Genomic DNA, 11408 nt, shown 5'->3' on the forward strand with positions numbered 1-11408 from the left:
CTCCACGCGCTTAAGAGTAATCTATATTATTAAGATTAGGACTTATAATAAGTACAGTCACTGTCAACTAATATTAGGTCAAGCGAGGTTTTACACCAAAACTCGGTCCTGACACTTTCCAAACTGTCCACAATACGAGGGTTTTTCAGTAAAATCCTCCCGATCCAATCATTCATTGGATCATTCCCCTTAACTCTGCCAATTCTAGTAATTCTATGATTACGTTGTCGTAAAGTTATATAGGGGTAATTCTTAGGAAATGCCCCCTCCACCCGAATTCGCTTATTTTCTTGGCGAAAATTGGACCATCGCAATCACGAGTTAATTAAACGATATATATTTAATTCCTAGCTTAAATAGAATCGTATGAAAGTTAGATTATATATTAAATATCAAAGGCTATAATTCGTAGAGAAAGTTATATGTCATAGGCGTTGTGGTGCAGTGCGGGGAAAGGCAAAATGGCGATTTTTGGTGGGGGTTTAAAAAGTAACCTAATATGAGTTGTCTAGTAATAAAGGAGCCGATTTTATGTTAAGCATTTTTCGTCGCGAAATTTGGTAAGGAATTTTTGATTTTCTTAGTTTAGTAAACACATAGAAAAACGAGGAGACATCTCGCTGTGCCCGACTGAAAAGCCACTGCATTTTAGGAGTGACGTCAACTCCGGCTGGTCTTGTCTGAAGTTCATGAACGCGTGACGTCCACACTAAACCCCCTCGAGGAAAAGAACGCCACATTCAGGGGTAAGAGCACTAACGAAGGCACCTCGCTCCACTCAACGCGTCTCCCAGGATCCGAATCACATCCCTCTCACCGCTCCTGAAGCCCCTCCTCCCCCCCTCCCCCTCCACCTCACACATTTCTGTTTATCCACCCCAGACCCCCAGAACAACCTCCCGAGTTGTGGGTAATTGCGTTTCTTGTCCCATTTCCATGGTTCTGCATTCGAAACTCTGTGGGGGAATATGGATAATCCAGGCCAGTGCAAGGCACTGAATGTCTCGGACGAAAAGCGCTGTCTTGAAGCTGCTACCTCTGTAAATGGCCTCTTTTGCTCGTTTCACTCCAAGCAATGCCAAGGTAACTTCTCCATTTCCTATTCCCCCCCTCTCGAAATGTTTCATCGGTAGTCATTGACACCGAACAGGTTTGTACCGAGGATATAAGCTCCGCAACGCCCGCCTCGACAGGCTCTCAGCAAACCGTCCCACCTTCCTAGCATCCGCTACCGTCCCCCTCTCACACCAGGACTTCTCGCTCATCACCACGCAATCAGATTGCAAAGAAGTGCACGATCATCTCTTCCTCATTCTCCAGCTTCTCGAGCGTGTCATCCGAGCGAGGAAATTGCATCACTCGAGATTCTTTGCGGAAGATTGTGATTATGGGCATGCGAAGTTCTTAGAGGATTTGCAGAGCCAGAAAGGGACGGTGGTTAGGGCATTGGAGAGGTTGGAACGCAGGACGGCAGAAGTGCTGTTTAGGGAGGAGAAGTGGTATGGTTGGGTGAGGGAGTGCCAGGATGAGGAGGAGAGGGGCAGAGAGAAAGAGCGGGAGAAGGTCAGGATGGAGGCTGCTATGTTTAAGAGGCATTGGAAGGCGGCGCAGTTGAGAGCTCGAGACGCGAAGGCGAAGGAGGATAAAATGAGGCAGGACGCTTACCTGGAACAAGCGTATAAAGAGAGTTTGGCCTTGAAGGAGAGGAATGGTGAGGGAGAAGATACCGATGATGATGAGATGGATTGGGATCCTATTGAGGATGTCTTGGAGGACAATAGGGGGAGTTACCTTGACCTCGTCCAGACTTTCCTTTGGATGGTGGACCCGAACGCTGCGGCTGAAGCAGATACTGCCATGGTAGGTATCAATGCACCTACCCCTTCGACCCCTGGCCCGTCCGTTCTCACCGAAACTCCTGAATCGGCTCCGAAATTGAACGCCGAGATCCCACAAGGGGCCAAGGCTTCCCCATCATCCAAGAAAGCAAAATCAAAGAACAAAAAGAAGGCTACTCCGGCCGCCAAGGCCCCCGAACCAAAGCCAGAGCCAGACAAAGGCCTGATCGAATCCCGAGAAGAAATGCATGAGAGGTTGAAGAACGGCACCGAATATAACCAGGCGAAGGTCAAAGGCGTTATGATCGCTGGGACATTGGAAAATCCGGTCATCTCTACGAAAACGGTGACGTTTCCCGAGAATCTGATCCAGAAGATGCTCGCAGAGATACATGACATCAAGCATCTGCTCTTTTGTCGACTCCTCTTAGGACATGCGGCACTACTTCCAGCAGCCCTTCGTGCAAACAACGTGGAAGAATTCCTAGCGGACCCCGAAGTCACCACCGCCGCTCTCCGAGACATCTGCTTGAAGATGGAGAATCCGAGTCTTCAGGACATCCGTGATGCTTGTGCAGACTTCTTCCGTTCCGAGGAAGAAGAGGAAGAAGCAGACATCGAGATGGCCAAACCAGCTAGTCCAACATCCAAGGATACAGACGAACATGGCATGCCTATGTTCAAGTTGAAGAAGCAAAAGGGCGAGCTACCTGACACGTGGAAACCTAAAAGCGAGATGGCAAAGATGGCAGAGCAGATGGGGCAATTGCCCACGTTCGACTCTATTATGGAGAATGAAGAAGGTGGGGCAGTGAACTTTGGCGAGAACAAGGATTCCAAGGTCCCGGGGAAGAAGATCCGAGTCAAGATTTGTGGCAAATCTATCTGGAATTATCCCAGCAACAAGGCGATGAATCGTGGTGGCTGGTTACACTTTTGCATAATTGCCAAGGATAGCAGTCTCCACGATGCAGTTGCCCTTTGTCGCCATTGGGACGAGTTTTTCGAGTTAAATATTTTGGCCATTTGGCAGTATTTCCCAGGTGCTAATTGGGCTGAATGGGTCGGCAACAGATATCGGCAGCAGATGTTGCAGTTGGTATATATCACTTTCCCCCGTCAACTTCTATCTCCCTTTCTTACCAGGATTTAGGGCTTCATCATGTACTTCGAAAGTGCTTCACCAGACGCTCACGACTTGACTATTCGAGAGAACAACAGAAACCGCGGTGGAGGTCGCCGTTCTCATGCTGTTTTCGAAGCACGAAACTTCATCTGCGCCCACATCAAGCGAGACGATCCAGTTAGTCGCCGTCTTGTCCAATATCTCTCGATGCAGAGCCACACACTGCTAGTTCTTGTTCGAGATGCAGAGACTGGAAAACTTCTCATCAAACCTGAGGAAGAAGAACGTTGGCTCTACCGCGAGAAGAGTGGCATTGGAAGAGCTTCGAGAAATGGAGGTTGGCATATCATCAAGAGCATTGGACCCACATTCTTCGAGGAGATGGATCAGTACCGACAATGGAAGTTTTCGTTCAAGGAATACTATGACGTTTATGTCTGGGATCTGGAACCGGGAGAACCTTTTGCCGTTCTGTACAATACTGTTCAACAGGTAAGTTGCATTTGTACCTTCATGTCTGATCCTTTTCTAACGATCCAACAGATGTTATTCAAAGCACACCGTTTTCGCTCAGGCCCAGATATCTACAATCCCGCGGGACCTGTCCTGAAAACCATCTGTAGAGACTCTGAGACTAATCGAGCCCGCGACATCCAACCTGGGGAAGTTATTATGAGCATCTGGGACGATGTCAACCACCCAGGTACAACATTCTTTTACAGCAAAGACGAGAATCATGCCGACCAAAGCGAAGGCAATCTTTCTCTTCGGAGAGTCTTCGATGAGCCTAACAAGTTCCCAAAAAATTTGTTCTATACTAAAGCGGACGAACTTGAGGATGCAATTCTGTTCCCCGAGGAACTGGCGGACAAGAAATTGGACCCGCTTGATGTTGGAAATGTTGATCCCATTGGAATGTGGGAGGAGGGCTTTTCGCTGAAGGGCTTTGTTGAGGGTGATTGCTTCGAGTCCGATTCTGATACCGAAAGTGAAGCGTGGATGACCGACTCTGACGCTGAACATGAGGACGAGGATGACTCAGATTTGGATGACGAGGGCGATGAGGAAGATGCTGTTGATGCCGAGCAAGAAACGGCGGGTGCGATAAACGCGACTGAGGTGGAGCAAAAGCCCAAGATAGACATGGTCGAGGTTGCTCGAGCTATGGGACACTCTGACGAAATGCGGGAGGTCATGAAAAAGATGCTGCTCAAGCCGAAGCGAGTACCAAGAGACCGATCGAGTCCTGCCGCTATGCAAGCTGAGTTTATGGAGTTTCTTGACAAGGAGAAAGCAAAGGGTAAGTTGCCTTTCTTCAGATTAATTCGAAATGCTGATTGTACCTCAGTGTTCAAGCAGGTTTGGCACAGCGCCGATCTGGAGCCGAATGCGCAGGCACACTATACAGAGATGATGGATATGACCAGGAAGTGCCGGAAGCACTGCCGCAACACATTTGACTGTGCTCCAGTTATTCTGGGGCTCTATCTGGTCGACGATCTCAACGTTGAACCCGAATACGCCAAGGGTGTTCACAAAGCTATTGCTAAAATCGCACCGTTCTTCTATCCCCAATTTCTTGAGTCCGAGGATGGGGAACCTTTCAGAAATTCATTGATGTTCAATCAAGCAGAACGCGCGAAGAACTTCCCGGATATTCGGTCGCATGTCTCTAATAAATATCGCGCCCCTAGTTTCTGGAAAGAATTTGAGGATGAGATGCGTAAGGTGCATGGCGAATTGAATGAACTACCTGCCGAGTGGGACCTCCATATTCGGCCAATAATCGCCCATCGTAAGTTTCCAAGTCCATAGTCAAAGGTCAGCACCTAACAGTAACCAGTGTACAAATGTGGTGTCCTCCGCAGCAGATCAGATCTTCGGGTCCAAGGCGAAGCAATCGCAGGGAAAGAGCCAGGCCGCGACAAGTGGGATGTTTTCTTCGATTGGAGGAGAAACATGAACAATATGAATTGGGACCCTGCAATGGTGAATCCTCGCACAATAGCCCCCTTCAAGGCCACAGCCAAGAACTTCGCTCTCAAAAATCCTACTGCCCGCTTTGCAGTCCTCACTCTATGGAGCGCGCCTCATTTCTACCCCTTGATGATTGGATGGGACAATCGTGACCCGACCTCCTTTCGGGATCTCATTGGGAGATATTTCAATTGGATGTTCGTTCCAAAAGACTTGCCCCGGTCAGAATGGAGCATTCATCTCAGCGCCCAAGCTCGTATCACTCCCTACAAGAAATTCCTTGGCAAAAATGTAATTGCGAGGAGAGATAAATATTTGGTTATGGCGACCGATGAGGGGGAACTGTTCAAGTTGGTTGCGGCTACTACGTTTGCGATTCAGACAAAACCTTGGAGATTGGAGTTGGATCTCTGGAAGAGTTTCGTGAATGTTGATCTCGAGTTTCTGGAAGGTTTGGATGACAAATGGGTGGACTAAATAGGCTAGAATTGCCACGTGAGTACAAGATTGTTGGGTACCAATAACAACGCCTTTGTTTACGTTTCTTCATTGGGAACTAGAAGTGAACACGATACTGAGTACACGTCCTCCGCATTCCACAACACCAGCTTGGCGGTGGACAGCTGGATTCCTGACTTGCAAGTTGCGTCATTGCCTGACAATCAGTGTGTCTCAACGTTCATCTGGCAAGAATGTCGCCCCCATTCCTTCATGTCAACCTCTCTATAAACCTTTCCAAACCTCGACTCTCCTTCTCTCAATAACTTTCTCCGCAACAGTGTTGCCATTTTCTCGAATTTGCCTACATATATTTCTGACGTTTTGTCCATCACACTCGCTTACTCGCGATATCATGAATTTTCCATTCTTGTTCTGCCTGCTTGGTCAGGTAGTCTGCTTTGTAGATGGGACCTCTAGTTTCGGCGGATTGGATTCAAATGTTCCAAGCTCGTCAGAAGCTGCGTCGACATCCAGACTCAACTCGACGTCGAGCATTGCGAGCACCCTTCTTGTCGGCTCAGCAGTAGCTTCAGGCCCGGTACTATCTGTGTCGCCTTTCCTTGATCCCAGCATTGTGGTTTCAACGGCGGCCCCATCGTTCGTTTTCAGAAGTTTGGTATCCACGATTCCTGACCCTATACCTTTTTCTACCATTACTGCTTCGGAACCTGTCGACAGCTTTACGCCCTCCACAGAGACTAATGCTCCGCCATCGCCTCCACCTATGACTTCAACAATCATCAAACCATTGGTATCAAGTTCCGGGCTTGCTGGCTCTTCCGATGTTCCACCTTCAACAGTTCCATCGCTGTCTCTACTGCCGCCTCTGAGTATAATCACCAGTGCGGCCAACCCTTCATCTTTTCCCAGTATTCCCAGTTCCGTACTTGCCGACCCCTCAGCAATTCCGTCACCGTCTCTACTCCCACCTCCAATAGCAAGCAGCGCTTCTAGTCCATCCGTTATCCCCATTTTTCCAAGTTTCGTGGCAGCTGCATCTTCATCGACATCCCCACTTCAGGAAGCTCCATCTACCTCAGTCGGTCCGGCCGTTGTTCAAAGTTCGGTTATCCTTGGCCCTTCGGCAGGCTCGGAGCTGCCTTCGTCAATATCAGCTGTCTCTACCTCTATCGTAGATGCTGTAGTGCCGAGCTCTCTGCTCCCTCCTTTATCACGTCTAGCACCATCGTCATCACGGCCGCAGTCAGATGTAACCGCTTCAAGCAGTGCGTCTCCTGTAGGAGCACAACCATCTTCTGTTCTACTCCAGTCAGTGATGCCCGCTCCAAGCAGTGCCTTGTCTGCAATAGCAAGCTCCAGCTCTGAGCTTCCTGCAGCATCAACCTCTGTTAAAGTCATTCCTGCGGCTTCCAGCATTTCAACAGAGCCAGAGCCATCTCCCACAGTCTCGTTGATTGTGGTTCAAAGCGGCAGTTCTCCACTGGTATCTGACCCGGGTCTCCCCGGCTCCTCAGTAGCTACAGCGGCGCCGTCATCCGGGCTTCCATCCGTCTCTGCTCAAAGCAGTAATTCAATTGCGGCTGTCTCAAGCTCCTTGCCGGAGCCGGCACCACCATCGACTCTGCGATCATCTCCCATTACAAGTAGCGTTTCTATTGCCGGGTTCTCCAGCTCTCTGGTAGAGTCATCACCATCCTCCGCACTTCCGTCTGTTGCCGTTCAAAGCAGCATTCCAATTACCGAGGCCACCAGCTCTGCAACAGAAGCAGCACCGTCATCTACAATTCCGTTTGCTCCTCTTTCAAGTAGATTTTCTCTCCGCACAAAGAATTCCGGTCTTCCTAGCACAACAGAGGCAGGCACCTCTTCGTCCGCCATAATCTCGTCAGTTCCCGTTACAAGTAGCACTTCGCTCTCGACATCAATTTTCGGTCTCCCAAGCTCTTCAGCAACTTTGGCGGCATCGTCATCTCTTGCTTTTGTCTCAAGTCAAAGCAGTGCTTTGACCGCATCAAGTACTCTCGCCGGCAATTCCTCGAGTATTCTTATCAGCAGCTCAACGATCTCTAGCTCGTTCCCCTCTGGAACAAACTCTCTATCCACCAATTCCTCGAGTACTCTTATCAGCAGCTTGGCACAATCCAGTTCATTTCCCTCGGTATCGAGCTTTCCCATCACCAATTCCTCTCTCGCCTCATCGACGTCTTCTTGCCAGTCGTCGACCTGCCCACTCACATGCCCAACTAATGTTCCATCCCTGGTCTACACAACAGTGACGGCGACTGAACTCCAATCAGCTGCTTACACCCTTCCCGTCTCTACAGCCTTCCTCACATCGAATCTTACAGTCACCCCCACTCTCCCAGGTTCGCATATCACCATCACAACAACGCTCGTCCCAACCACCCTCTTCTCCGCCTCCACTTGTGTAGCTACAAAAACAAAACTCAGGATCATTGAAACGACAAGGACACACACCTCGATCTACTGCAGATTCTCCACCACCAAGACGATTACTAAAATCGAGGTGGAGAAGTTCCGCAAGACGGTGACGGTGACGGAGACCACGACTGTTTCGAGCCTCAATGGGATAGGTGGGGCTGCAAATGAAGGGAAAGTCGCGGGAGGGGTGAAGGGGGTGAAGAAATAACATTAAGAGGGGATTAAAGGTAGAGAGCGCGAGAGAGTCGTGGAAGTGGGTCGTTGCTATGACAAAAGTATCAATATAAGGAAAGACAAGTGTAAGTGCATTGAAAACATTACTGTTTTTGCTTTGTCAGAAAACATTTTTAAAGATCCAATTGCCCGTATCTGACTTCTTGCGTCGACACCACACAAATGCTGCTTAAAAATATCAATATCAGTCATCAGTCATCAGGCTGCGGCTGTGGTTGGCTTCTGACTCTTACCTCAACATGCGATCTCAAGATATTTATTTACCATTCGAATATTCTCAGCCAAGGAGAAACCAAGTACTGTGTACGCGCACCAAAATGGAGATCAATATTCTGTCAACGGTGAAGTCATTGACGTCCACAGCAATCGCGAGGCAGCATTGCGAGAACTACAAAGTTATCGAGGGATATGCTCTTATGAGCAGAGCGACTGTGCATATATGTGTATCGACACGGAAAGAAACTCCTCAGATACTGGAGGTTTGGGTCTCCATACTCCGAGGGGTGTCTTTTTCCAAGTCGGATTAGTAAACCCCTTTTTATCCGCCTTTGCGACGCCTTGCCTATTCTTGATATCGGTTCTCGATCCATGTATCCATGTATCCTTACTTTGAAGTAGACGAATTTCAGCTTTCGCTTTTCTCCAAATCTGAAATGAAGCTATTCCCAAATATCTCCATTCCGTTGATTAATCTTAACCCCTATTGACCGGAGAGCGGCGCCGCTGACTATCCGCGCTAGAAGCGAAAAGGAAAAGATATTGCCCGAAACTACTAATATAATTACTGCCGAATCTGGACCTCTCTAGAGTCTATTTCTCTCTTTGTACCGGAGTAGTCGCCGCTCTAACCTGAGCCGAGTCCTGGGCCCTAAGCACGCTGATGAGTTAGCTGGATTATGCTCAGGGGGGGGGTCTCCTTTAGGCTCCCTAGAGAATCGGCTACAGTTTCTATATTTTCCAAATATAAATCTTAATGCCTGGAATACAGCCACTTTCTCTTACCTACCAGGATATCATTATAGTATCCGTTCTAACTCCCTTACCAGACTTTTAAAGACTCCTACGAAGTCGATTTTAGATCCCTCTAGGAGTCTAGTCTAGTAGAATATGGGTACGAATTTTGTCGTATATATTGAATATCGCCTCTCTGCTACAAGAGTTCTCGATTGAAAATATATATTCGTAGTTAAAAGTAAAATTCTGTGCAAAACTTGTATTCTACTACAAGTTTTATGTATTAATAATATCTCTAACTAGTCAAAGATTAACCCTTTATCCCCCCTCCCCCGTATGGAAATTTATATTTCCCGATCTATAATAATTCACATCCCCAAAATAAACCTGCCCGCTGGAGACCGTCGGATGAATGGTTTGCGTGAAATTGTGAGCAGACTTCGTTGAAGAAATTTTTCACTTCGCCTACTACTAACTAATATTTGCTCCCTTCTCTGTAGTCACTGTGTGTAACTTTTTAATCCAAGACTACAAGAATTTCAACACAGATATATAGCCAAGGTCATTTCGTGCTCCACAAGCCATGTCAGATTCAACTCACCTCGTCTCCAATTCCCTGCTGTGGAAACGCACTTTCAATCCCCCTGCTACCCTGTCAACCAGCTTCCACTCACAAGGCAGACGCCCTTTAGGCACTGCGGACCCGTCGATTGCATCAAACTTCTGCAGAAGTCTGACCACAACGTAAGCCGTCTCCGCGAGTGCAAACTGCTGTCCGATGCAAATCCTAGGCCCAGCATTGAATGGCAGATAGTTGAAGCCTGGCCTCACCATCTCCCAGCGTTCGGGGATGAAGTGCTGAGCGTCAGGTCCCCACACTTCTGGATTGCTGTGCATAGTCCAGAGCTGATGGAGAGAGATAGTTAGCGTTGGGACAAAGAAACATGCAAAAAGAGGCGACGAACCGACCAATTCACCAATCTCCCCTTCGGAATGAACACCGGCGATTGGCCGTCCGGTCCTCCGCCAAAAGGTAGCGTGGTATCTCTGACCGCCTCACGGTAGTTGCTGGGAACCGGAGCATACATGCGGAGTGTTTCGTTCAGGCACCATTGCAGATAAGTACATGCCTTCAAACCAGAAATTGTAATATTAATCGGCTGGATGTACGTGCCAAAGTCCTTGAGAATGCGGGCTCGCAACTTCTCGAACACTGCGGGATTTTGTGCCAATGAGCCAAGGAGGAATGTAATACTTGCTTTGATGGTATCGCTGCCTGCTAAAAGGATATTGAGAAGTTCATAACGAAGCTCAAATGGATCTTTGGTATCGTCGACAAGGGCGTCGAGGACGACAAATTTTCCTTTCCTCTCGGAGTTGGGACTCTTCAAACGGCGTTGGACATAGGTATCGACGAACTTATGAACAGCAGCACATTGGTCCTTGAATTTGCGGTCATGTATGACCCAATATAGATCGCTGTATAGCAAAGACTCTGCGGTGACCTTCTCGGCTGCAACGAAAGAGTCCACGAATATCTTCATCTCTCCCTTCGTAGCCAGAGAGTTTGGCTCGGTTTTCCCCTCTAGACTGTTCACGCTTTCGCCAAACAAAAATTCTGTAGCCGTATCGATCGTGAATAGCTCAACGAAGTGCTGGATATCACCGCTCTGGGTCCAACCTTGAGAGTCAACTTGACGATCCAGTATATTGAACAGGTTCTGGAGGTGCTTCTCGAACAGATCTAGGTCGGCTATCTGGTCGCGGTTGAATTGTGGCCGCATGAGAGCACGGGAGTGTGTCCAGCGTTCGCCGTTAGATGAAAACTATAGCTGTCAGACAATATAGTAAACCACAACAGCTGTCACTCACAATCCCCTGCCCAAGCAGTTGCCGGAACCCCGCAAGACGCGACGATGGAATCTGAAAGTCCTTGAACTGCGTAGCCAAAACCGCCTGCAAGTTTCTCGGGTCGAACGTGAAGAAATGCAACAACCCAGGCGGGAAGCACACTTGAAATGTCGTGCATTTGCGCCCCTCTCTTTCTTGCACCTCTTTAACTATGCTGTAGATTTCTTCAGACAGGCGATTTTCGCTCATTGCTTTGGTCATGGTCATGGTCATATTGATGCCGAAAAGATCCCAAACTCGCCAAACAGGTACAGGCTTGCACCCCAGTGATATGACTCTTCGCTTCAAGCGCCAAGAGGTGACCAGACAGTAGAGTACTGACAGAGCAATAGCACTCGCCGCTACAAGAAACGCCGACGAAAGCCCCATGGTCATGGAGAAGTCTTGTAAGAGCAGTGTTGAAAGTTCAGTTGTTGTAGAAGGTTACCGGACATAGTTTTCTTGAGATATTAGCCAAAATCTGG

The 11408-nt window shown here is 48.3% G+C and overlaps 3 protein-coding genes across 3 annotated transcripts; 2 read left to right on the forward strand and 1 right to left on the reverse strand.

Moving 5' to 3' along the window:
* The first annotated feature begins 834 nt into the window (after positions 1-834).
* On the forward strand, positions 835-5526 carry K444DRAFT_601323 (uncharacterized protein). The gene is made up of 6 exons (XM_024878672.1): positions 835-1083; positions 1151-2937; positions 2992-3456; positions 3508-4264; positions 4313-4759; positions 4808-5526. Exons 1-6 carry the CDS (start codon positions 969-971, stop codon positions 5416-5418), a joined length of 4182 nt encoding a protein of 1393 aa, XP_024728006.1. The 5' UTR covers positions 835-968; the 3' UTR covers positions 5419-5526.
* A 268-nt stretch (positions 5527-5794) lies between these two features.
* Positions 5795-8247, forward strand: K444DRAFT_706989 (uncharacterized protein; the record flags this gene model as incomplete). Its single annotated transcript, XM_024888150.1, has 1 exon — positions 5795-8247. One exon carries the CDS (start codon positions 5795-5797, stop codon positions 8051-8053), a length of 2259 nt encoding a protein of 752 aa, XP_024728007.1. The 3' UTR covers positions 8054-8247.
* Positions 8248-9336: 1089 nt separating this feature from the next.
* On the reverse strand, positions 9337-11376 carry K444DRAFT_620264 (cytochrome P450 52A12). The gene is made up of 3 exons (XM_024881669.1): positions 10906-11376; positions 9999-10859; positions 9337-9939 (listed from the first exon to the last, which is right to left on the reverse strand). The coding sequence occupies exons 1-3, from the start codon at positions 11317-11319 to the stop codon at positions 9631-9633; spliced, it is 1584 nt and encodes a 527-aa protein (XP_024728008.1). The 5' UTR covers positions 11320-11376; the 3' UTR covers positions 9337-9630.
* Between the last annotated feature and the right edge of the window lie 32 nt (positions 11377-11408).

The sequence above is a fragment of the Hyaloscypha bicolor genome, assembly GCF_002865645.1.
Source record: "Hyaloscypha bicolor E unplaced genomic scaffold K444scaffold_182, whole genome shotgun sequence".
Taxonomy (NCBI): Eukaryota; Fungi; Ascomycota; class Leotiomycetes; order Helotiales; family Hyaloscyphaceae; genus Hyaloscypha; species Hyaloscypha bicolor.

Excerpts from the sequence above, each read along its gene's own strand:
- K444DRAFT_601323 (XM_024878672.1), top strand. The coding sequence starts at position 969 with ATGGATAATCCAGGCCAGTGCAAGGCACTGAATGTCTCGGACGAAAAG. Across the intron at positions 2,938-2,991 it reads GGCAGCAGATGTTGCAGTTG|GGCTTCATCATGTACTTCGA; the intron begins GTATATATCACT and ends ACCAGGATTTAG. Across the intron at positions 4,760-4,807 it reads TCGGCCAATAATCGCCCATC|TGTACAAATGTGGTGTCCTC; the intron begins GTAAGTTTCCAA and ends AACAGTAACCAG.
- K444DRAFT_620264 (XM_024881669.1), bottom strand. The coding sequence starts at position 11,319 with ATGACCATGGGGCTTTCGTCGGCGTTTCTTGTAGCGGCGAGTGCTATT. Across the intron at positions 10,860-10,905 it reads AACTGCTTGGGCAGGGGATT|TTTTCATCTAACGGCGAACG; the intron begins GTGAGTGACAGC and ends TGACAGCTATAG. Across the intron at positions 9,940-9,998 it reads GGAGATTGGTGAATTGGTCG|CTCTGGACTATGCACAGCAA; the intron begins GTTCGTCGCCTC and ends TCTCTCCATCAG.